Source organism: Phalacrocorax aristotelis, chromosome 2 (genome assembly GCF_949628215.1).
Source record: "Phalacrocorax aristotelis chromosome 2, bGulAri2.1, whole genome shotgun sequence".
In the NCBI taxonomy this organism is placed as follows: domain Eukaryota; kingdom Metazoa; phylum Chordata; class Aves; order Suliformes; family Phalacrocoracidae; genus Phalacrocorax; species Phalacrocorax aristotelis.
The window spans coordinates 49,160,116-49,185,025 of record NC_134277.1 but is presented as its reverse complement, the minus strand read 5'-3'; the positions used below and the strand labels follow the sequence as shown (position 1 = coordinate 49,185,025).

Sequence of the window (24,910 nt, the reverse complement as noted above, 5' to 3'; positions counted from 1 at the left end):
GAAAACAGAAATATCACATTTTCAGTCAAACACTCAGATTTTGTAGTTCTGGATTTGGGGAAAAGGTCTACTCTCAGTTACCCCTTATCCAAAGTGTGGAATAAAAAAGTAAAAATGCATCTACGCTGCCTTTCCTTTTCTTCTCATTGAATTATACTTAAAAAATCTTAAGGATAGAAAGTATTCCTTGGAAACACTTTCATTTTGTTCAGACCTAAATATTTCATAAACCTTTTAAAACCTGCCCTCCAATTGCCTCTGATGTCAATTAAAGAAACCCCGCCACCTAAAACCAAACAAAAAAAGTATGTGCTTTAATGGCTGAAAGCATTATGTGCTAACCAGGTGGAAAAGTTTTAGAGGAAACCATTATAAGCTTGCAGACAAAAAAAAAAACCCAAACCCACAAACCCAAAGATAATCTCTATAATGCTCTCAGATTCACCAAGCAAGTTCAGGAAGTGCCCATGGCTCAGTGTAGCTGACTCTACCTGGTGCCTCTTCATGTTTCATTAGAATCACTGCTAAAACATGCACAGGCTGACAGCAGAGAGAAAGGATTAAATAAGATACCAATTTGAGAGAAATCATTGGCATTGTTTAGTAAAGGTTAGAAGGTGAACAAAAATAAGCCATCAAGCTATCAGCTGAAACATTCACTAGTCAATCATTTAAAAGGAAAAAAAACCCAAAACAACCCTGTATTTTGTCAAAAACCCACAAAGTAAATTTGGTCTTTCAGGAAAGCTATGCCTGGCTGCCACAGAAGCAAAATGAACGAGTGTAGTCACTGGAGAGCATTACTCTTCTACAGGTAGCAGCAGCAGGCACATCACCCTCTTCTTTAACTTCAGATTTTTCACAAGGTAAGCTTGTCCTGACCTACGTGTCTCTCCTGCGCTACAGATTAATGCACTGTAATACATCTGCATGTCTCAAATTACCGCTTCTGGGAGCTCTGCAGAACACAACATGGGTCAACTGCAAGAGCTGTGCTGATCCGTGGAAAACACCACCTCAAGAGACAACACCAAAACACTAGGGTTCTGGGTCCTGTCAGGCAGAAAAGAAGCATCTGGGCAGGACAGCGTATACAAGATGGGGAAGGAGGTCTCCCAGTGATTGGAAGAGGAAGGTGAGAAAGGGCAAGGCACAGCCCTATCTCTAAAATGTGAAGTAAAATGCTGCAAGAGACCACACCAGGAAGAATTTCACCCAGAAATATTCCTCTGCTCAAAACAGATTCCTTGCCAGACACAGCTGGCGCAATGCTAGAAGATCAACAATGAGACGTTCCACAGAGCAAAATCCTTACTGGTACACATTTAAAAACCAAAACAGAAATGAAAACCTGCAACCCAACAAGGGGAGACCAGATTTCATTTTTTATTTTAGATTGTGGCATTGTTCCTTTAACATCTATAAGTTCCCAGAAGTTGAGGGTAAGGGAAAATTGGGGGACTTATTTGGGTGCCCATCTGTGGGAAGCAGCTTCTAAAAATTCTTGACAGGTTTCAAAGATTGAGAAATTCAGATGATGTTTTCACAGGCAGCATTGCTAATTTATGCACTTATTGATAAACTCAAGCTCAGCGGGATCTTGTTGTTCTGTACAACACTGTACGTCTTCCTGGGGCTCTCCCCAGCAAAAGGGCAGTGGAAGTCTTCCTCTGAATATGGAAGAGTCACAGTGTGAACATCAGCCTCTTGCAGAAGCCAAGGAAAGTACTTGTTTGTACAAAAAGTATTGCAAAAAATACCCAGGAGCGACAGGTTATTACAGTTTATAATGCTCTCTAATAGCAGCAAAAGTACATATTTTAGCTTCAACTGGCCATGGGCAAGGAAGTGAAGGTGAAAGAAAACTAAAGGAGGCAGGGGAGGAAATAAGAGTTGTCACTCTTTTAGGACTATCACTTCTCTTCAACCACTCCAGTTAATTCAGATATCTGAGCATGCTTGGTGAAGGCCAGCAGTATTCACAAGTGTGGGAACATCCCCAGGAGTCACAAGTTCCATCTTTACAGAAGCAGGCAAATGCAGGGATATACGATGGACTGCAACACCATGTAACTTCTACTGTGCCATCTTTGAACTGGGGACAACATGGTGGCTTTGCAGCAGACAGTACCCAGCAGGTTCCCATGAGCCTACTCCACTCCCTTTTCTTTTTCCCTCTGGCAAGAGTTTTTGAACTCTTTAACAAGTGGCTAAAACTGGAAAGCTAGACTAAAAGAAGAGTGAGAGAGTGTGTGTGTGTGGGTCTGTGTATGTGTGTGTATATATATATATAAAAAAAAAATATATATATCCCTCCCCCACCTACTCGTCTTGGCTTTCCAGCGCATAAAGCTGTAAATAGTGACACCAGGGGACACACAGCTGAATTTCAGACAGTACCAATGTAAGAGTACTTCATTAATGGAAAAAAGGTTCTCGAATCCACAGGGACAAATACTCTATACAGAGTAATCCCTGTTACCAGTGCCTACCGTGTCAGAGGTACCGTGAACGCCGCATCCCAGCCAACACATAGGTATTCACTACTTCTCACAGTAACCTTCAGAGAGTACAACCCAGCACTGTGCTAGCTCTATTACACTGGGTCTTCCCTCAAAGGTTGCACATACATCAACTGCCTGTGCCATGAGATAAAAACCCTGTAGCGCTTCCCTGTTTATACAAATGGTGAGAGAGAGAGTAAAGGAGAAAGCGTGTGACACCCACCGTTTCATCAGTGCAGATGGAGTGTACTTGGGTCCCAAACATAACTGAGGTGAAGATGAGAAATAGGAGAGCTTCAAAACACAAGAGGATGAGAAGAATCACTGTAGTTGGCGGAGAGAAGGAACTGCATTCTGTGAAGACAAAACAACAGAGTTGGAAGGGGAGAGATCAGGTAATGCAGCAGCTGCAAAACACCTGCCAAGCCACGCATTTTCCATACTCAAACTGTCAAAAAAATTATATGATCACCATTCTCAAAAAGGAGCACAGGGAAGCTCTGACATTGAGGATATTCGACAATGAAATGATCACTCCTGCAAGTTAAAAACAAACAAACAACCCCCCCCCCATAAAACCCCCTGCAACACTTCAAGAACGCAACCTTCTTTTCCACTTAGGTGTTTCCCCAGCACACTGGCTAGGACTCCACTCTACTCCATTTCACCTGTAGCTTCTCTCTTAAACCTTAATCTTAACGGGTTTTCCACAGTAATAAACTCTCATTAGAAATCTCAAGCTGGTGGTCAGGACACAAGGATAATTATTTCTGTAGCATCAACATAAAACCAGAGTATGCCTCCTTTCATAACTGCTCTGTCATAATGTAAAGAAGGGCAGATTAAACCAAAGTCTTAATTTTTCCTCATACTCTATAGTGCAAACTCAGGCAAGAGCTGAAAAACAAAATACCTGAGGAGGTAACTATAAGAGAGGAGCGGAAGAAAGGAAGAGAAAGAAAAATGTTATAGGGCAAAAATCATAGCGTTGAGTGTTGTGTCAGAACATCTGCAATCCAAGAATGAGCATCACCAAAACCCCCTATTTTTCCTCATGAGATGTTAAGCTTTAACAGATGCACCACAATCAGGGGCTAACACAGACAGCACAAATCCAAGGCAGCTGGAACAACAAATACATCTCTTGTAACTGCTCTGCCACCTAAACCTGGGACAGGTGGGAAAGTGCTTCCCCCCACAGACTCTGAGAAAGCTGGCAAAGGAAACTTACCTTTTGACGTATCCTTCCTCTATGGCCCTGGCCACTGTAGTCAAATCCAGATGCTCTCAGTGACAACCAGCAGCTGTTTTATAACGTTCTGAACTGCAGAACCTTGTCAAATTCAGTTCATTTGTGTAAATGTACCAATCCTCTGCAGTATTATAAACTAAACCCCATCATTATACTGAATGACACAACTGAAATTCCAAGAAAAACTAAGCGAATGCTCTTCCAAAAATCCACAAGCAGCACATACCTCTGCACACACATTCTTTGACCGCTTGCCATTTCATTCAGCATTACCTAGAGGATTTCCTATATCCATTTGTGGTTTCAAAAACACATCTCAGCTGGCTTTATGAAAATTTATTCATTGGCTGCTGCAGAGTGAGGGCTAGGTTTTTGTTTGGGGTTTTGTTTATTGGGGTTTTTGTTGTGGAAAGGACTTGTTTGTTCTTGTGAGGGTGGATTTTTGGATCTGAGTTAGCATGTTTTCCTGGCAGTCTTGCAAGAATGATTCACATTACCCTTTTAAAGAAAAGCATACACATTCTTCTTATTTCGTGTTAGCATTCAGAAAATCAGTGCTGTGTTCACGTCAACGGTAGACTATTGCACACATACTATCTAAACATCTTTACATCTCAGCTTCTACCTAGGTAGTATCAGGCTTAAGTTGAAACAGGACTTTTCAGGACAGAGATCCCAGCAGGCCATAAAGATTTATGAAGTTCCAGGACTGATCATAAAAAAAATAACAGAGATATCACAGCAGAGCCCTGATAGCATTCTTCTGAAACTAGCATAAAAGGGGTCACCTTACAAACAAACGACATTATACGGTCTCATTCATAGGTTAATCTGGTATTTTAATGAAATTTTTGTTAGTACTTACTTGTCCAGTCTTCTTCAAAGCAATACAAGAAATGAAACCCCACCATGATTAGAGCATGCAGGGAAATCAGTGCTATATACATCTGAAAAATAAAGGATGTAATATAGGTATCAGGTAAGTTTAAAGACCGAAACGCTAAATCTTCCAAACACTTTAAATAAAGCAAAGTGTTAAGACTTAAAAAAAAAAAAAGGCGCAAAACCACAAAACAACCCACCAAAAAACCCAAACCACAAAACCCGAAACAAAAAACCAAAACCAAACCCTCTCGTCCCCCTAAACAAGAACCCTGAAGCTGGCAAGTGCCAAGACTACACAGATTCACTCTGGCCCTACTAACAGCTCTGAGTGCACAGGAGGGAGACTGTTTAACTTGAAGCCAGCTGTACACAAAACCCACCCTCCTGCACCCCAGTGCGGCCTTCCACACAGCTTACTGTCCTCATCTCCGCTGGGCACAGCTCAACTTTCAAAGAACAGCAACTCTCTGACATAGAGGTATCATGTTGTCAGAGCGTACATCCTTGCTCTTGAGAGCACTACAGTTTCCCAGAGAAACAACAGCTAATTTGTTTTAACCACAAAAAGCACTTCATCTATTTTCCAGCATGAGTTTCAGAAATTTTTTATTTTTAATAAGTATTTTACCCTGAGGCAGACACTGGCATGGGAAGTTTCTCTCAAGCTTTAATACTTTGTACTTAATCCTTTTTGGCTTAAATTAGGTCTTAGCTGTGTAATAAAAAGCATTAAACTATACGCAATGCTACACATCAACTACAATTTACCAAGACAGGGCTAAAAAGATGACTCTCCTGAATGTACAGACTTGACAAAGTTCAGCAGATATTAGAAGTAAGAGAGATTTTGTTACAAGAAACCCCTATGGAAGCAGTAAAAGGCCATAGGAGAGTATTTTGGTTTTCCCTGCAAGATGAGCATGCTGCTGTTCTTTCACCTCCTCAGGTCTCAAAACGAACAACCAAGAACAAGAGAACAATGAAGTTGTTTCTTTCAACTACATTAACTGTTTAATACAGCCTGCTTGAAAGTAGATGCCAGTTGTAACAGAAACAGAAATCCTTTTGATAGGATTAACACACCTAGCTGACTCCTCATGGTGAAAAACAGTTGCTCAAGGGAAAGAAACAGGATTCAGTTTGTTCTGTAATCCACATCCTAACAAACCACACTACAGAAGAGTAAGCCTTTCCATTTAACTGAAAATCTCCCCCTTTTTACTTGGTTTTATGAGAACGTTCTTCCTTGAACCTACAGATGTCTCAAAAGACTTATTAATAAAAGAGAGCACTGAAACTCAGCCTTGTAATGTTCACGTTACTCCCACGGGATATCTGCAGTTTGCTTTGATGAAACGGATTTCAACCCTTCCATAAATGTGTAGTATTCAAGTTTGCACTCCTGTTTTCTTACTCATAATGCCACAAATACAGTACAAAAAAGTCAAACACCTCCTTGGTTTTCATGTATGAAAATACACCACTTGCAAGTAAAAGGTGGGTAATTCTTGCCAAAGGGGATGCAGACTTCCCACTCCTCACTTGAGATGTGGCAACAGCTCGTATTATATGATCCCACACGGGAACTCGATACAACTACAACATTTAGGAACCCTACAGATGGCCTGGGACCCTACCAGCCACAGTACGGTATAAAAGGACAGCCCACGCCTCAGATAGCTCAACACCACAATAAACTACTCACACTACGAAACAGCGCACTGAACAACTGTCAACACAAACCTCACAAAACCCTGGCAAACAGTTCCCGTGATGCCTTTTCCCCCATTGCTGTGTTGTGTGTGTTCCCTAATTAGTGAAACAAAGTCTGCAACAGCTCCCTGTAACTGTTCTGAGACAAGAAAAAAAGAAGCCGCCAGCCAGCCTTTGGAGCAGCTTCACACACAGCATTTCAGTGCTGCCCACTGGACAACCTCAAACACCACTTCCAAAATACTTACTGTAAACAGTACAAAGTACTTCTGGTTATTCTCTCCTACACAGTTATTGACCCATGGGCAGTGATGGTCCATTTTCCGAATACACCTCTTGCAAACACTGAAAGAACACAGGTCTTTATTTATAGCACATTTCATTCCAGGAATACAAGACTTCACAGAGGTTTGGGGGACGTAGAAATCAAAGGGAAGAATCAGAGGTGAAATTTCAACCTAAATAAATTTACTGGTCACTGCATTTATATTTGTAGTTTGCTCACTTGACTATGACTGTTCAAAATGATCCATACAATACCAAATCACCATTGTAAAAAATTAACGCCAAGTAAGACACATTAGCATAATATTCCCACCAGTGGTTCTGCTATAATATGGTTTGAACAATACATTCAGGCAGACGGGGGGGGGGGGGGGGGGAACCAAACAGTGATTTAATTTAGTTTTAACCTATTTGGTCTGTGAAAATGTCCACAGATAAAAAACCAAAAAACAGAAAGATATGAAAAGCAGTAATGAATAAAGATATTTTTCAGAGTTCCTAGTAACAGGCTAAGGTTTATTTACTAACATTAGCTGGTAGCAGGAACTTGGAAAAAAGAAAACTAAATAAAGCATTAGAAAAGATTCTTGACATCAAGGTAAGCCACCTACTGCAGTACCACAATACACATTCAAGGTAAAATCAGATGTTAAAGCACTTCACAAAACCAGACTAATAAAACCAAAATTCAAATTCTTGCCAACATGCACACTGTGTCTCGAAGTCAAATAATTAAAAGATGATTATTTTGTCTGAACATCATTCTCTTGTTTAGTCAGTAACTGCTTCAACTCACATAATAAAGGAAGTCTTTTTCTCTGCTGCTTTCTCATATGATAGGAGACGAAAGGCAGTCTCCTGATACCACATTGCACAAACAAGCACAGAAATCAAATATGAAACAGCACAATACCCCAAAACAAGCAAACAATAGACCCAGAAAGGAAACAGCCATTCCAGAACAATTCTGGCGGCACTGAAACAGACAGGATCCACGGCTCTGCTAATTGTATTTTTCTTAAAACAAAAAAAAATATTTTGAACTTAATATAAACAATAAACTTCAACACCCAAATGCCTAAGGGAAACTCAAAAACATAAACACGTTCTTACCAGCACGTATGAATAAATAATAGAAAACCTCTCTGTCAGAACAGCCTTGCAACTCACTTTATGTGGTAGGAGCGGGTAATCCCCACGGACACATCCTATGCCTGAAAAACAAGTGAATTGCTATAGCCCTGAACCTAAATGAACGGTTGGTTGGGCAGGCCCCAGCCTCCCAGCATGGGGGCCAGATGAAGAGCTGCTTCCCCTCGGGCAGGCACAGGTACCATCCCCAGGTGCAGCAGACAACAGGAAAAGCCTCGTTTTGCTAGAATAAGCAGCTTGAGCTATGTGGGGACTAAAATCAGCTGGCACAGTAAAACCAATTTATCTGCCAGATAATGTCATACTTTGTATAACAAGTATCAATTACTGGTTTAAAAAAAAAAAAGGGGGGGGTGGGGAAGCAGGGCAGGTGGTATAAAGCAGGAAGATGCCTCCCTGTGGCCTAATTTACTTTGTGCAGATGTGCACACACGTCCCTTGAGTTCTTAAAGAACCCAAGCAACCTCTTCAATTGCCCCAAGGTCCTAGTTCCCCAGAGGGACAACCTGAAGCAGCCAAGCCAAAGATGACCTCCGTGAAGGAGGTAGCAAAAGCTGAGAGGACATTTTTTATTCCACGCATACATACCAAAAGCAATTGGATGAGAGGCAGAACATGAAACTAGCTGGTGGAAAAGGGAACTGAGAAATTAAGACTGAAAACTATAGGCAGCAGGGTTTGCCCTTACTCAAGACATGCTCCCCCTACTCAACCATTCAGCTTCCAAATGCTGGAAGGAGTAGTTTGCTGGGCATGAAGTACTCACAAAATAGCATATGAATCAAAAAGCACTCTGGTCCCTCAGGCATACAGCTAGCAGTACCTCCTGCTGATGCATACACACAGCCTTGGCGTGTGAAAGTCCAATAAATCCTCCTACCCCACAAAAAGACATTTGACTGAAGATTCTCAACAGCATCAGTGCTCAGTGGATCAGCTTCTCAAATCTTAATGTCTATAAAGTTATCTTAAAGCATAGAAATAAGGACCATGGAGATGATGTTTTGTCTTTAGCCAGAGAGGCTTTTTCATTTACCTACACTGTAAGCCATCAGCAAGACAGCATTTTAGATGCGAAGTTTCATTCATAATTGAAGAAGTGTCAGAGGGGATTTTACAGTAGCATTAATAAGTGATAGGCATGATCACATTGCTCCTCATCACCATCTCCTGATTTTGATTAAAATAAAACAACAACAACAAAAAAGAAAAACATTTGCAAACCAACGGTCTGAAAATAAATATGAAAAATGTTAACAGCAGAACAGTAGTTTGTTCAGCTCAGTACCACGCGTTCCCTTCCCCACAAGGCCCCTGGCATGTAACCGTGATATGAGTTCTCTCAGGATGTATTCGGTTTTGAGTAGGTAAGGAAGGGACACCAGTGCAAACTCATTAACTACTTACTGGAAAGCAGGTTTACTTGTTTTAGAAGTGGAAGAGAATTTTAGGAAGTAGGTTGTTTTTTTTTCCTCACTGCCTTTAGTGCTAAAAGCTCACTACCAGTTACTTTCTTCAGGGAAGTTTATCCCACAAGAAAAAGAAAGGATATGACAGATGAGTAGGCATGCTGATCTATCACAAAACAGAAAACAAAGTCATAGCACTCAAAGAAAACGTGGAAGTCAGAACTCTTTAAAAATACATATAGTTACCCAAACTTTATTTTTAACTTAAGTACCACTTCTAAATAGAATCTACAGTTAGACAAATGGGTTTGTGAATAAAAACAGAAAGGACACCGACCTTTTGAAAGACATCACATTTCATGGATTTCTATGCATTCTGGTATATAATGTCTCTTTTTAAGTCATGTTTACATGAAGGTTTATGGCATGTCAATTACAGGTCTGCTGTCCAGCAGCAGTCATTTGAAGTGTTTCTCACTTTGCAGGAAGTGGCCCCAGCCTGCTATAGATGAAAACTTGTCAGGAAAGGCCTGAGATTTTTTAGAGAAGCTTGAACCTGTCTTGCACTATTGGCCACAGAATTTGGATGCCAATCTCCCAATTTAATCACTCAAGTCTCAGATTCCATTAACAATTTGGATCAAGGCACACTGGATAATTCTTGAGGTCTTCATAAAAGAACATTCCTCAGAAAAAAACTTTACCTGCAGTGATGTGCTCTGTCAGGTTTGATGCTACAACACTTTGGGCACTTGTAAACCACCTGTCCTGGCTTTAGCTGTAAACTCTCGATGAACTCCTTTGTGGCATTACCTTTGGGTACAGCACCCTGCAGAAATAAAAACAAACCAGAAGATTAACCTGTGGACATTACAAGTGCTGAGAACATTAGCATGACTTAAAACTATGGGAGGAGAGGGATGAGAAAGAAATAAAAAGCTTCCCTAACATCAACAGTTTCAGGAAGGGCACAAAGATTCAGAATAAAAATTAAAATGAGGTCCTAATATATGGAATTACATACTTAAACATCATTTTGGTGGTTTTTGCTTGTTTTTTTTAAACAACAGTAAATCCTCACTTAAGCGATTAGTCTTTTGTAATCATATAGTAACCTTAAAATATTTAAGAATCCTCATCCCTCTCTTCACATCTAATCAATTTATCATGCCAGAGTTTTATAATCACAAACCAGAAACCGCAGATGTTTTATTCCAGTAGAAGCAGCTACTTCTGAAGTATCATTGTATACATTAAGAGTTGCTGGTAAACACCTCATGTATTTATAGCTATGCTTCCATTGTGTATTTGTTATTTAAATTAGGGTTTAACATTCAAACAGGGAACACTAAGAATCCTCCCACCTGAATAAGACTAGGCAAAACATTCTTAGCTGTGCAATTTCCACTTTAAAATACGTGTCTTTAAACAGGTAACATATTGCTGCTGCAAGAGCCTCAGTTCAGGAGTTTCCAGCCTTTCTAGGGCCCCCGCTCCCCCCCCCAAAAAGTCATGAAACATGCTGTACAAAATCAGTGCTGGTACACTATCACAAATGTACCTCTGTGGATGTAAGGCTTTTATACTGAAATAAAAACAGGGATGTAATATTTTAACAGATTTCTGATGGAACAGTCTCTTTTTAACACACCTTTACAACCTCCCAACAGCAATAAACAGGAGCAATACACGATGAGAGAGCTGCACGTTAAACCAGCACTACAAGGCTTTCTTAAGCAGTCCTTGGGTTTTTCCACAGAAACATCTCAACAGGCCTGACCAATTTAAAAATTACCGAGACCAATTTCCACAAAATGCTACAACTCATGTTCTCTCTCCTTAGTAGCCAGCAAAGCTCAAAACATGAGGAATGTTTTTAGCAAGAACCCACAGGAAGCAGTTCCTGAAAAGCATAACACATGCTATCAATTCTGAAGAATTCAGGTGTTCATGTGTTTGTAATAAGAATTCTATTTGTTTGCCTCAGCAGTGCTTTCTGTTTCATTCTGATCCTAGACATGCCCCTGGTTCTCCATGTCCCGACACCTTCCTTCATCCCTGACTCACCGTTTGCCAGATGTTGCTGCATCCCCTCGTTTTATCTTCCCCCCTCCATTTTATTTAGCTGATTTACTCATAAAACAATGAAACAAAATCTCACTGGCTCTCGCCATCTGCACACAAAAATCCCACCACAGGCTAGGAATTAACATATCTTTTCCCAATTATTCTGCATAGAGATTGTATTTGCTTCTCCAACACTGCTTGCCCAGCCTGCTTCAGAATACAGCTTTTGTTTCAGAAGAGTTCCTGCTAACTCTGCAAAATAATTCCAGCGACCTGAAGGCTCCTAGGCATTAAAGCCACACAACATAAAATAATTAACAACAAGAACCCCTATGATACAAGCTATATAACAAATTGCTGCAACCTTCTGTTCCTGAGTCTAATGACTAGAAACTTTAGAGCCTCAACTACTGCTTACAGTTCTGCCCAGCAGCAGTAGCATGCGATACATCGGTCTTTACCATAAACTGTGAAATTACCCAAAATCAAGCCATTTCTCAGTGCTGTGGCTTCTGGGAGAGCTGGAAACTAAGAAACAAAGATTACACTGTAGTTTTAATGGCACCTAACAAGGTTTCAAGCAGGAAATGACATTTGGAAAGAACACTTAAGAGTATCAGAGGCACAGCACCATTCCCAACAGCAAAAAGAACACTCAGGAGGAAGGGGACAAGAGGAGGCTAAGCTTGTTTCTCCTTCCACTGACTAGCAGGGATGGGGTTTTGAACTGAAACTGTCCAGAGGTTATTAAGCAAAATAAACCATCACAGGCCACTCAGAATAAGCATCATGGTACTAAACCATATCTTATCACTCGCTGAAAGACAAGAAAGCAACAGACCAGATCTCTCATAAAGCAATGTCCTATGGAGACATACAAGGGGTCTTCCAACTCTGATGCTTCCTGCCTAAGAACTGTCACCTCTTAGCACGATCACATAGTATTTATTTCAGCATGGTCCAATAGTATGAGAGATGGTGACACGGCTTTCCAAAACAACACACATTCTACTTGTGTTCTGCTGAAGCAATACTTGCCAAGGCAGACAACTAAAACCAGCTTTTCCAGCTTTCCTGTTTGTCAAGACACAACAAGCCAAACACAAGATCTGCCACTGGAGAGAAAACAGTGTCAGAATGTAACACTCTCCCTCCCAGTGCAAAAAGAGGAACTGCTTACACAATGGGAATCTAAAGCTGGGTCCTTGACTTTGCATCTGACTTGAGTGGGATGAGAAATTAGCATACCACATCAGCAGCCTCACACAGCAGGCTGACACAGAAAAGTTATTTAAATATCTGCCACTCACTCAGCAACTGAGTTACCCAACATCTAGCAGACAAGAAAAACACCGCCTGTTTCTTTCCAAGACATACAGAGAGAGATATACTTACTGGATCTGTCAGCATAGCACGAAAATGTGAAGCCAAAGCGAGGAATGCCAAGGTGTTGAACAGTGTGCCATTGATGACACTATAAACATAATCTCTCGATGGAACTAGCATGACAAGAAGGACTACAAAGTCGGCATAGAACACCAGCATCCAGGTAACGACAGCACATGCAATACCACAGCCATCTCGAATAAACCACATTGTTCCCAGGGAAGCGCGGCTAGGAGGTGGAACACACTTTTCTGGCTGGAGGTATTCAGGTTTCCTTTCAATATCTCTGAAGCGGTGGACTGGAGTAATCATCATAGGCTATTATGTCCATACTTGCATCTGAAAGAGAGTCAGAAACAGCATTCACTGCTTTGCAAGACATGTAGACCTCCGTTTGTGTAATGGCCTGGAGATCGTGTGGGAAATTCCAAATTGCAGAAAGTGAGTTGAAAAAGCAAAAGAAGTAAATAAATCAAACATGAAATAATGGATTTTGAAACCAGGCTCTTGCGCTTATCGGAACACTTCTTACCCAGAAGACTCTCTAAGTGCTTTTAAGGCTTGCTTAATCACACACTAAGTTCACCGGTGTGCCACCTCCACTCCCCCCAGAGCAAAGGCAATAACTGTTTTAATGAAGAGAACAGTGATCAGGTAGGTGCCAACAGGAGCTGCCACAGCAGGAAATGAAGCAAGAACTGGACACTGTCATGCAAGGAAAAAAGTAAAGACCTGGCACAGCTGGTAGGGTCCTTTTTTGCTGTCTCAGACCTGGGGAAGGGTCCCTCCTACAGACACCAGGAAGCTTAGCAAGTGGAAGAGGTTCCCTTTCTCCTTATCCATTGACTTACAGATTTGGTGTAAAACTGCAAAACCAAACCACTACAAAGTTGTAGTGGCAGGAACTGCTGAAGAAGCAGACAAGACAAAGACCCTGACAGGAATTTCTAGTCTTGCCTGGAAGATGCTCTTCCTGAACAACAGCTGTCTCCCACTCTCACCTCCTGCTTCGGCTTTATGCCCCTCGTAAGTCCTCTACTTCGCCATGCTTCTCCTACCACCTTTGCTCCATCCCTCGATGGCATTCATTGTACCTCCCCTTTAGCATTCCTAGCCAAAACCACTCCACTGCATTGAGGACACTAACATGCTGCCATTGCCCTGTCCTCTCCGTCTCTGCAGAGGTGCACCTCTGCAATGCACCTTGACCACCCAGAAGGTAAGGTCCATCTCGGTCCATCTGGAGGCAGAAACAGTACTACTCCACGTATGCTTGGCACTTACTGTAGTCTCAGTGTAACTCTCACCAAACGTAGGCATTTGAGAAAACAAAAAGGTGCTCATAAGACTTTGGCAGGCGATAAATCAATTTGCACTGTGAACGTACACCACTCAATGTTAGAGCACACCTGGAACAGTACACTTTGAAAGCGGCTCTTTATACACCCAGCAACTTCTTCCAAAGACACTTATTAACAGACTATTTGCACAATGCTGTAAATGCACAAAAACACTACAATCGCTACATAAAGACCCACCTTCTACAAAAATGAACACAATAATTTTACTACCAAATACACTGAATTGCATATACCTCAACAGAAGGGCTCAGCCTCCTTGTATTCAACACGGATTGTTGAATCCATGTTGAGGAAGGATTATTCTCACTGCTTTGCAAAAAATAGAGTGCATTTTTTCCATCTTAATTCGGAGAAAGTAGACAACGTTCACCATTATGTTTTCTGCCAAAAAAATTAATACTGAAGCTATTTTTATGTTTAATTGTTAAAAATGTGACACTGTTACCTAGACAAAATGGATAAATTTTATAGAAAAGATAGTGAGAAGATCGCAAAAGTACCTAGGAGCTTAAACTTCTCTCAAAACTTTTATGGTTAAGTTCTGTCATGTACAAGGGGAAGGCTCTATTTTGCATAACATCGACCTTAATGGAGACACTATTGCCCCCACCTAGACAGGAAAGGCAATGGTAGCTTGCTTTCTATTGTTATTTCAAGAGGACCAAATTCATAAAGGACAATTAGTCTTTCACAGCTAAAGATTAAGATCATTAATGAGCAGGATGGTTAATTACATCCAAGCACAGAAGCAATGAGTTTGTGCATGTTAGTGCAAGTGACATGGAAGAGAGGTGACTGATATTGCTACTGCCACAGTGAGAGGCAAAAGACAGGAGCGCAAAGTTTCTAGGTTCACAGAAGTGAATGAACCAGACCACTTAAAATATTGGTTTTCTAACATAACTGGTATAAATAAGCCAGGTATTTTCTTATATTTCTGCTTTGAGCATTTAGCATGCTGCCAAGTGAGAGAGTTCAAGATATTTTATCAATCTGAAGAAAGTCAGATGGGTTAATGTTAAAACATATCAGTCTTATATTCATACATACATTGCACAAACAGAAAAATCAAGATAGAAATGAGCACGTGCGAATCTTATTTACTTTGGTGAGAAAAAAACACCAACAAAAAACCCTCTCCTCCTCATTCACAAAATTCACATACCACACTGTAATTACTTTGTATTTTAACCACAGCTGTAATTTGGCCTCATGACTCCTGAAACATAGGGGGAGAAGCTATATAATTTTCAGAAACTGTGATTACCCAAACAATCTGGTGGTCCAAGTTCAGATAAATCTATACCTACTAGTAAATCCATACCTTTTCCCCAGTTTTTCATGATTTTTTAAGGATGCTTATGCATTCATACACTCACACAGACTTAACTAGTATTTTAAGGATGGAATCCCTCCCCTCCCCCATGGAGACAGGTTAACCTTCCCTGCGTTATTTAATAATCTTATTAAAATTGTTATGCTGGTTTGCCAGCTCAAAATAAAGCTGACATAATTAAAGACTCATGCCTGACAACAATGTTGACAATAACAACATATCACATTAAAAAATAAGAAAGAAAATACCAATTTAGGTGTTTGATTTTCAAATGAAAGTCTTAGACTTGACACACCAGGTGCAGTAACAAGCTGCGATAGTCCTGAACACAGACTTTCAGGATTTTTTTGCCTAGACTCTGAGCCTATCCCGCCCCCCCGAAGTTTTGTTTCCCAAAGCAAAGGAATGAAACAGTCACAGGAAAAGTAAACTCCTCTATTTAACAGAGGAATTAGTTTGACAAGTCACCTTAAGGTCAGTATTAGTAGAGACTGACTGAAAGCTAGACAAATACATAGTGATTAAAACTGCGGGTTTAGCCCTAAACAGCACACTTCAGCAGTCAAATAAAAATTCCTCTCTCTTACAAATGCAGGAAGTGGTTTCACTCCTGCAAGAGTTCTGCAGCTCCCTCTCAGAAATATTATTGAGCTGTGGACTTGTCTAAGGAGAAACTGGAAGGAGCCTTGAGGTACCTCAGTCTGAAAGTCTGGGGGCTCATTTCTGCAATGCAGTAAGGAAGCAGTTGAGAGGATACAGCTCAGGCCTCCAATTCCAACTTCCGGCTGGAGGACAAATTTGTTATTTAATGCACTTTGTTACTTAATATTTGCTTTAGAGGCATCATCAGGCAACAAAATAAAAAAATCAGTAATCAGTACATAAACACCATTCATTATTTGAGAAATACATATGTGTTTTAGTGTGAATTAACTTAGAGTCAAGTTACAGGAGCTTGGAGTCTCAGCTTCTCTTCTACATGACCTGGGTTTTGTTTGTTTGTATTCCTTTTTCTTACATACACAAACATCTGTTTCTGTTTATGTTGTCCAACAGAGTGTTTTCTTGTAAACAATACCCCCAAAAAGAGACTGTAGTGGGGAAGAAGCAGTATCTTGCCCTAACCGGCCTGCTTTTGAATCATGCTGCGTATGAACTTGATTTATAACACACAGATGGAATATGTCAGTCCCTCCTGCTCTGGAGCAAGCAACATGTAAAACATGAAGGCAAAGGGCTTAAGGACTTAATCACGGTTTTAGGCTACAAGAGAGGCCACTCAGTAAGTGTGAGACACAATGACAACACACACAGCGATTTAGCTTAACAACACGACAGACCAAAGACCTTTTCTTTTTTACCTGGAAGGCATTTGGCATTGTAGGAATAATCAAAAACCATGTAATATACACATTAGAAATGTAAATAAAACAAATTAAAATCTACTTCCTGCTACAATGAACACTTAAAATATACTACTACAGCCTACATAAATGAAGCAACTGTCTTTTGACCTGCCATAAGCCGTGTCAAAAATCTGTTTTTTCATGGCCTGTGACTGCCAAAGAATTCATTACGAATGAGCTAACAAATGACGTGGGCTTTCATCCAACGTGTACCTGAAAGCTACAAGGTTCTGATGTTATAAAACTTACACCAAGCTTAACACCATCATTGTCATCATCACCCAGCTGATTTTCATGTAATTACTCATGCTAGTGATGTCAAGCATATAGGTATGACTTGCAAAACTACAGTATTACTGTGTACATTGCAACCATTTCCTCTATTAGAAGTCCATTAACATTCAACTTTGGGAAGAGGTTACATTTGGTCATATGAACCAAGTCAATTTCAAATTCTGCTAATTACATGAAAACAATTTGGGGCAGGGAATAAAATAAAATGAGACCAGGACAGACCATGTGCATTTTTTGAGGGTTTCAGTTTGGGTTTTTATATACTTTAAAGAGATACTTCAGAAGAGCTTTCATGAGACATTGACAGTATGTTGAGAGTTGACAAACAACACTAAAGTTAACTTTTTATCATAATGCAAAGGAAGCAAACACACATAACTCGTCATGTGATGACATTCATGACAGCTAAACTAGGTGATCTAGATCCACAGGAGAGGATGCCCCTTTAAATAAAACCAACACCGCATATTTAATCTTCCTTTGCAACAGAAATGAGAGAAAGTGTGTTTTCTAAGTAACAGGATATTTACTTATGCTTCTCCTGCCACACTTTCATACTGCCCAAATCTAACAACGAGCCTGTCAAAACTTACCAAAGCAAGTTCTCGAAGGATAATAAGGAAACATCAGTATTCATATATTTTTCCTAATGGCTCCTGCAAGGGCTAAAAAGCTTTATCTGATCAGTGGGACTGGAACAAAACAGCCCAGCTATGCTGAGAATTTTTGGCAGTCTCCTGCAGATTCATCCAGATACCCAACAGCATGGCAGTTTCCAACCCCTGGTTTATAAAACCTTGGAGGGTCAATGGGACATTTCTAACAGGTCTTTGAAAGGCAGCTAAAAAAAGCAAGCCTATTATTAGCAGGCTTAAATTTGCTATAGGGAGCTGTACTTCCAGGGAAATATTTTCAGGACTCCACACATGGATAAAAAACAAACAAACAAACGAAACAAATCTCAATCCACAACCCCAAACCGGTCAAAAACTACTCCTCTTGGGTTCAAATGGCAAAAGTAATAGGGAAGGATCAGGCACGGGGCTTAACGCTGCACTGACGGGACAGCCCATGACTCAGATCAAAATGTCACAGGGCAAAGTCAGTACTGCTAGCTCTACTCCAGCCACCCCAGGAGCAGGGCAGCAGGATTATGCCTAGCGCAGATAATTTTTCATTTTTTTTCTGGAAATTCAGGCCACATTAAGGAGTAAAGTTTCAGCCTAAGTACTACGTTACCAGCTATGTGTTTGCTTTTAGCAAGAGGCTCACAAACATGTCAGATTCCCCTGGACTCTCTGGCTACTGAATTGATGCAATTTCAACAGGTTCAGTTCCCATAATGAAGAAAAGCGGCATAAAGAAATCAGAATGTTTCTTATATTAAATCCATTAAAAATAATCTGAAAAAATGACAAAGTTTAAAACAAACTTGTGTTTTCTGAAGCTAATTGCACAGGCTTGGATTACCTGCCTTAGAAAGGGGGAAAGAGAGCACACAAAACCAGACAGCAACTCAGTTGTAACGTTCTTCTATACATGAAGGGAATAAGTGGCTATATTACAATGTTGCTTTATAGTCCCAGTTTAGAAAACTGTTTACATAATTAACTATTTTATGAATAATAATTTATTGTTTTTTATTTTTAATTTATTATTTTGAAGGGGCCAAGTGTGAACAAGACCTTAGTAAAAATGGGTCACACTAAAATCACACTATTATTTTCATTAGAAACATCTTACTGGAGGGGAAGATTTAACTGAAGTCATGCATTTCTGAAGAGTACATTTGAACAGGAATATGAATACACAGAGGGAACTTCTCCCTTAGGAGAGCAGGGTGAGGTGGAAACTACCACAAAGACATCTGTCAGATCTAGAAACTCCATCCTGAGGGCCTGGAGCAGCCTGAGACTGATGTGCTCAAAAGAGACACAGACACGTAAGGCACAAACCCCACAGTTCTCTCCTTTACGTCTGCGCAAACAAGAAGCAACTTCAACAGTGTCAGAGGAATTCCATTCACAGAACTGTAAGCAAAACAAGGCCATGTTTTCTCAATTAAAAACATGGGGGTTTTCCAATCCTAACATTTGTGGTACGCAATCTCTCTGGACAGATGGTAACAGCTTCCTGGTTAATGTCTATATAATTTCTATTTAACTAATGGATATGTACTGTATAAATAAATTATAATGCAATAAAGACTGACCTAAGAGTTTGAGTTATCTGGTAAGTGACTGCACCCCCACCTACAAGGCCTGTCAGCTGCTCGGCCGAGCAAAGGAGAGGTGACAAAGGCAATGTAGTTACTGTCCAAGGTACATAAACACTGGACCACTTCGATCAGTGACAAAATTGGGTCAACATCTAGGAACAGGACCCAGGTGACAGGGGCAGTAGAAGCTAAGGTCAGACTTGCACCTGACAGTCTGATTCCAAAGTTAGTGATCTTAATAAGCTTTTAATCAGAGATGGAAGGTGCTTTATAACACTGTCATTAAGTATGAACCATTACAAAATATAACAACTTTTTAACTGTCAGAGCTGCAAGGGCAACAGAGAAACTCTTTCACTTCAATCTTACAGTTTCGTGATAAATACATATGAGCTATTTAACCTATGTAAAAAGAGAAATATTAATCCTAAACATACAAATGCAAACCAGCTTTGGGGCATTGCCACCTATCTGGAGTAAGTATCGGAAGGAAAGAGCAATCTTGCAGGGGAAGCTGAATCCTGGGGATTCCCCTGAAGCAGGGGAATCTTGCACCAGGAAAGTGAAAAGAGTAAATGGGGGTGTCATGCTTTCCCACGGCATTGCAGTTATCCTGAACAGACAGGCTTATGAGAGACAAAACAGGAGAAGCTGTCCTGGTCTTCTGGACAGCTTTGCAGTTTTGACACTGACTCAGGACTTAAAACAGCAAGCCACTGGATTAAGGGAATTTAAATTCTCAATTTGCCCTGTATTGACCTTTAAAAAAAGGACAGGTGAAAATTATTAAAATTAAAGGGGGGAGGTTTGTCTCTACAACTGGTATTATTTTTAGCATCTCTTTTTAAAACTACACTGCCTTCATGGCATAAGAAACATATTTTCCAGAGGAGCAGAAAAGAGTGGCAGCGTTAAAGTTTTAATCAAAATAAGAAGCTGGCAGAACCATCCTAGTCTAAAAAAAAAATATTCTGAATATTATCTTTCAAGGCAGAAAGAGCACCTTAGCTATCAGACATACATTTTCACTCAGGTGGTCTCACCTGCTTCTGCTACAGCCCTCCCTTCCCAAGCATTAACAAGTCACTCCATCCCTCTGTATTTTATTTCCCCACTTGTAGTCTACACTTCTTCCCTACCGTATAGGCGCAGGGAAGATACAGGCATGAAGGCTGTAAGGCATTCAGATTTTAAATCTAAAACATATCTAAACCAAATGTAGAAAGACACAGGGCATAATTTAGAATAGCACGTTAATAAAACAGGGACCAAAAAAATTATCACCTCTGCCCTGAAAAGGCCTGAAGTGAAAATGATGATTGTCACAATCCACCTCTGTGATGTTAAGAGCTAGTCTAGAAGAAACCTATGCTGCTGCTTCAGAAAACTGGAAAAACCTGCAGGTTCAAAGTTGCTCTGTGCTAAAGCTTGAAATGTAGGAAAGAACTTCTGACCCAGCAAACTAAGTATTTCTTGTTTTGTTCACTGTTGCATTAGCAACTTGGAGACAAGTGATGCCTATCTCCATTTAAAAAATACTATTTCTGTGTGAAAACATTAATTTTGTTATCCTTCAAAATACCGAGAGTTAGAGACCAGACTAACTGCAATACATAGTATATCGCTTATCTATTCTGTGCTATATTGGACATCAGTGATTCAAGTAGTCATTGCGAAGAGTAAAGATGTATATCACATTACTATGACCCTTTATCATCTGCTGTAGCCCTCTGATCTCTATCTATGGTATGGTACTACTGCCTTCCCACTAGCACTGTGTTTCATTGTCCTTTTTTTTTTTTAATAGCACAGTACTTCACACTACCTCTATTCACTGTTTCAATTTGAGCCCATTTGTTTTAATTTCTGCATGCTGCACCATGTTTAAGATTGGTCACCCCAGTCAGTTCTCTGTTATTGCAAAACTCACAGCTGAACTTCACAAACACGCCATCCACCACCCAGCTAGCAGCAGAAACATCAACAAGGGCCTTGCATTTCCTCCCGTTCAACATTCCTTTGTCCAAGGGTATTAACACTGAGTTTTCTGTGTCCTTGTTTTACTTGCTATTACAGCTCCTGCAACAGCAATTCCCAACGTTTTTCTAGCTAAACCTTGCTCCTGTAGCCTTCCTTCTCATTTCCTTACTTTCCCACCCCCCCACCTTGCACCCCTCCTTCTCTTGTAACAGCACCAGTTCTGCATGGTCACTTTATAACCTGGTGGGGGTGAAAAGATATGGAGCAATAAACCTAGATAAATCTCTCTCCCGTCTCCAGAAGCCCTCCCAAGCACCTCCCATCCTGGGGGCACAGCCAGAAGCAGGTGAAAGGAGTTAACCTGTCACTGCTCCTGTTCGGTAAGAGCCAGTGCCCGGCTGCACCTTGCACCTCGCTAGCTGGGAACTACTGCTGTATGAGGTGGCCTTTGGCACCCACAGCCTGCAGAGGCATGCTGGCTCGCTCTTTCAGACTTCCTCTCAAAAGGGCGATGTGTAACGTGTTAACTGTCAGACTTGCTGCACTGCAGTTCCAGTCAAGTTGCAGGCTATCTTTTTTTTCTTATTGTCTGCACAACCCAGGAAATATGCAGCTCTAATTAGGAAAGCTTTAACTTCTCTTTTTCTCTACAGCAACCTTAAGTTTTGGAGTAGTTGCATGCGCAAGTCAAATAGGATGTTCCAGGTACCATCGTTCACACCTCATTTGCTTCAACGAGCGAAGCACAGGACAGGGAAAATAAAAACTGACAAGAAGCTTTTCTACCTTGTCATCTTTTACATTACCTGCTGTCTTCCCTCAGGAAGGCATAAAAACTGTATTCCAGAATATCACCCTAAGAAAAACAACATGTCTACACCGCAGAGGGACCAGAGAAAACCATAAGCTCAGCCAATTAGCATCTGCAGAGACTGGCTGAGCTACAGCCAAGCCGTTTTCAGACAGACACCAGCGTGAGTGCCCATTACCCACCCCGTAGTCTCCTCTACGGGAGGGATATCCCATTATAGGTGCATGGGAAATGTCTGCATGAGAAAGCTTTGTGGCTGCAAGAGCAAGTTTCCCTGAAATAATACAACACATGGGTTTAAAATGCATTGACTATGCGACACTGCTAGTTCCTACTCTGTTTGAGATGCACAGCAATCCACCCATCAAGAAAAGTAAATTCATATTAGATAAGAAAAAGCGATCCACCAAAGCTGAGTTAACACTGCCTGTGCTACGTGCATACTGTCAGGCTGTCAGTTGTTCCCCTTTGCTGGCACAAAGAAAAGACGCGTAACATTACTTGGGCACAGCAGACCAGCATCTGCTGAGGAATTAGACATTCATCTTCTTGCAACCTGCTCCTAATAGCTGCATTAAATTACATTTGATGACATTTTTGTCTGCTACCTAACAAGCAATTTCAAACAGAAATACACACCCTGTCTGTAAGCACAACACTTAAAATGAAAATTAAAAAGGAGGCAGAAACGGATGCAAAATTACCCCGGGGGTGTTAAATGTTGCAACAAATATTTTAGCTTTTAGGCAGACCTTACTTTTATCCTTTTATTAACCTATAACCGCACAGAGCTTCTGGTCGCACCTTCTAAATCTCAAAGAGCATTCAGCCAAACACAACGTACTACCACGAGCAGCTCCCATTGGTACGACAAATACTGTTGCGTCAGTGGGACAGCACTAGGAGCCATGCTGACAGAGTCGTAGTGTTTGAAGGACCGGATCTTTATGGCACGTGGGGCTGCATTTTCAAAGCCATATGAATGATCGTGTGGCTCCCCTTGTAATGACTTATCACTGAAACGCCTCTAACACTATACAAGAAACTTATTTGTTGCTTTCATTAATCGAACAAAAAAGACAGTAATCACTAAAGCCTTGCTATCTACACCACCAGGCATCAGAGACGGTCACTCACCAGCCCCTCGTCTGCAATTCCACTGTATCAGAACAACCATCCGAATTTGGGCTCCTTTCCTACAGATCTGACATTGCCCACCTTTGCTGTGTCAGGAGTCTGGCACACAGCCTCTCTCTCTCACACGCCAAAAAATATAGTTTATGAGGATCAAAGGAGAGACATCTAAACAAGCTCTGCTGTCCACCCAGCATCCCTCACTGGCACGCAGGCACGAGGAGAGCACATCAGAGACCAGACTGCTGCCTCTTTCCCTGTGCCTATGTTTTCTTCAAGATTACTTTCTAATGAGCCATCGGGAGTGCTCGCTTCTTCCTAAAAATTACTTTTCAGAAGTACTCCAGCAATACTTAGATCCTGCTGTTTAAAAAACAGCCCCGTCCCGATTACTTCCCATTAACACGTAACTCACCATCCGTTTCAACTAAACCCGGCACAGTACAGCGCCATGGCTTGTTTCAACAGCGGTTACTCCGACGCCGAAGTCGCAAGTGCCCTAGGGTCCCGCCGGACAGCCGCAGCCAAACGCCGGGTGACCGCGGCCACCTCTGAAGGGACAGGGTCCGCTCCGCCGTCCAGCCGCTCGCCGACGGACACGATCCATCACTGCAACTCGTTAAGAGATTACAGGACCCCGTTCCATCACTGCAATTCAGTAGCACACCACAGGACACCGACGAAATTGCTGGAGACTCCGATTTTAAAATCCCTGCTGAGGGACCTCACGCTCCTCCGAACGGACCCCGGCGCAGATCCAAATCGCGTATTTAGCCCAGTGTTATTTAACGCGCTCAGCCCCGCACTAAAGACCAGCGCTAGAAGCCGGCGGACGAAGAGGAGGCATGGGGAGCCCACCTCCCCTTTCCCGACCGAGACCAACAGCTCCAGCAGACGCCGCTGCGGGACACGACCCGCCGCCCCGCACGCCCAGCCCGTCCCCGGGACTCCGGCGGAGGGAAGCGGGGAACCGAGCGGCCCTCGGCCGACCGCGCCACCCCCCCGCACCCGCCGGGCGCACCGGCAGGGCCGATCGTGCGGCGCAGGCGGCGGGCGCGGCCCCCGCCCTCAGCCCCGGCGGCGGGATGGCCGCACCGCGCCGCTCCCCTCAGCCAAGCGACGGCGGCCCGCTCCCGCCTCTCCCCCCCGCGCCCTCCCCCCGCGCTGTCAGTCGCACCACCTACCCCACAGGCCGCCGCCGCCGGTCCGGCGCGCGCCCCGCCACCGCCCCCACGCCGCGCCGCGCCAGCGCACGCCGCCACGCAGCGCCGCGCCCCGCCGGCCAAGGCTGCCCCGCGCGGCGCCGCGCCCCATCCGCCCCGCCGCACCGGGGAGCCCGCGCGCGGCAGCGGCACGCCCCCTCCCCCGCCGCCCCTTACGCTGGCTCGGTGAGGAGGTGGGGCGGCCGCCGGCGGGAACCAGGAAGTGAGCGGCGGCAGGCAGGGCGGGCGCGTCCCTGCCCTTCCCCGCCCCGCCGCTGGGCGCGGGGGGCTCCCCGGCCCACGCGGGGGGGGAACTCCCCGACCCACGGGCGGGCACCGGCGCCGCGCCCGGCGGGGCTGGGCCCAGCCGCCAGGGTGCCGCAGGGCGCCGTGCGGCCCGGCCGCGCCTGTGCCTAGTGCGCATTTGCGTCTCAGGCGTGCGGAGAGGGGGGAGGGAAATACGGGTTTTGTGACAGAAAAATAACCTTTTTTCTAATTTTTAATATTACCAGGGA

At 42.5% G+C, this 24,910-nt stretch overlaps 1 protein-coding gene across 11 annotated transcripts in view; it reads right to left on the bottom strand.

Moving 5' to 3' along the window:
- Positions 1-24,910, bottom strand: part of ZDHHC3 (zDHHC palmitoyltransferase 3) — a 36,678-nt gene that overhangs the window by 9,751 nt on the left and 2,017 nt on the right. For 2 of the 11 annotated variants that reach the window (XM_075083444.1, XM_075083450.1), the window contains exons 1-6: positions 24,378-24,492; positions 12,663-12,992; positions 9,905-10,029; positions 6,603-6,699; positions 4,622-4,703; positions 2,728-2,858 (exon numbers count right to left, since the gene is read on the bottom strand). In XM_075083444.1, the coding sequence (XP_074939545.1) occupies positions 2,728-2,858; positions 4,622-4,703; positions 6,603-6,699; positions 9,905-10,029; positions 12,663-12,968 (741 nt within the window). In that variant the 5' untranslated portion in view covers positions 12,969-12,992; positions 24,378-24,492. Of the gene's footprint in view, positions 1-19; positions 1,671-2,727; positions 2,859-4,621; positions 4,704-6,602; positions 6,700-9,904; positions 10,030-12,662; positions 13,003-23,608; positions 24,310-24,377; positions 24,493-24,572; positions 24,800-24,910 lie in introns of those variants that run through there. The other 9 variants (XM_075083447.1, XM_075083452.1, XM_075083454.1 and 6 more) reach the window with 8 other exon arrangements.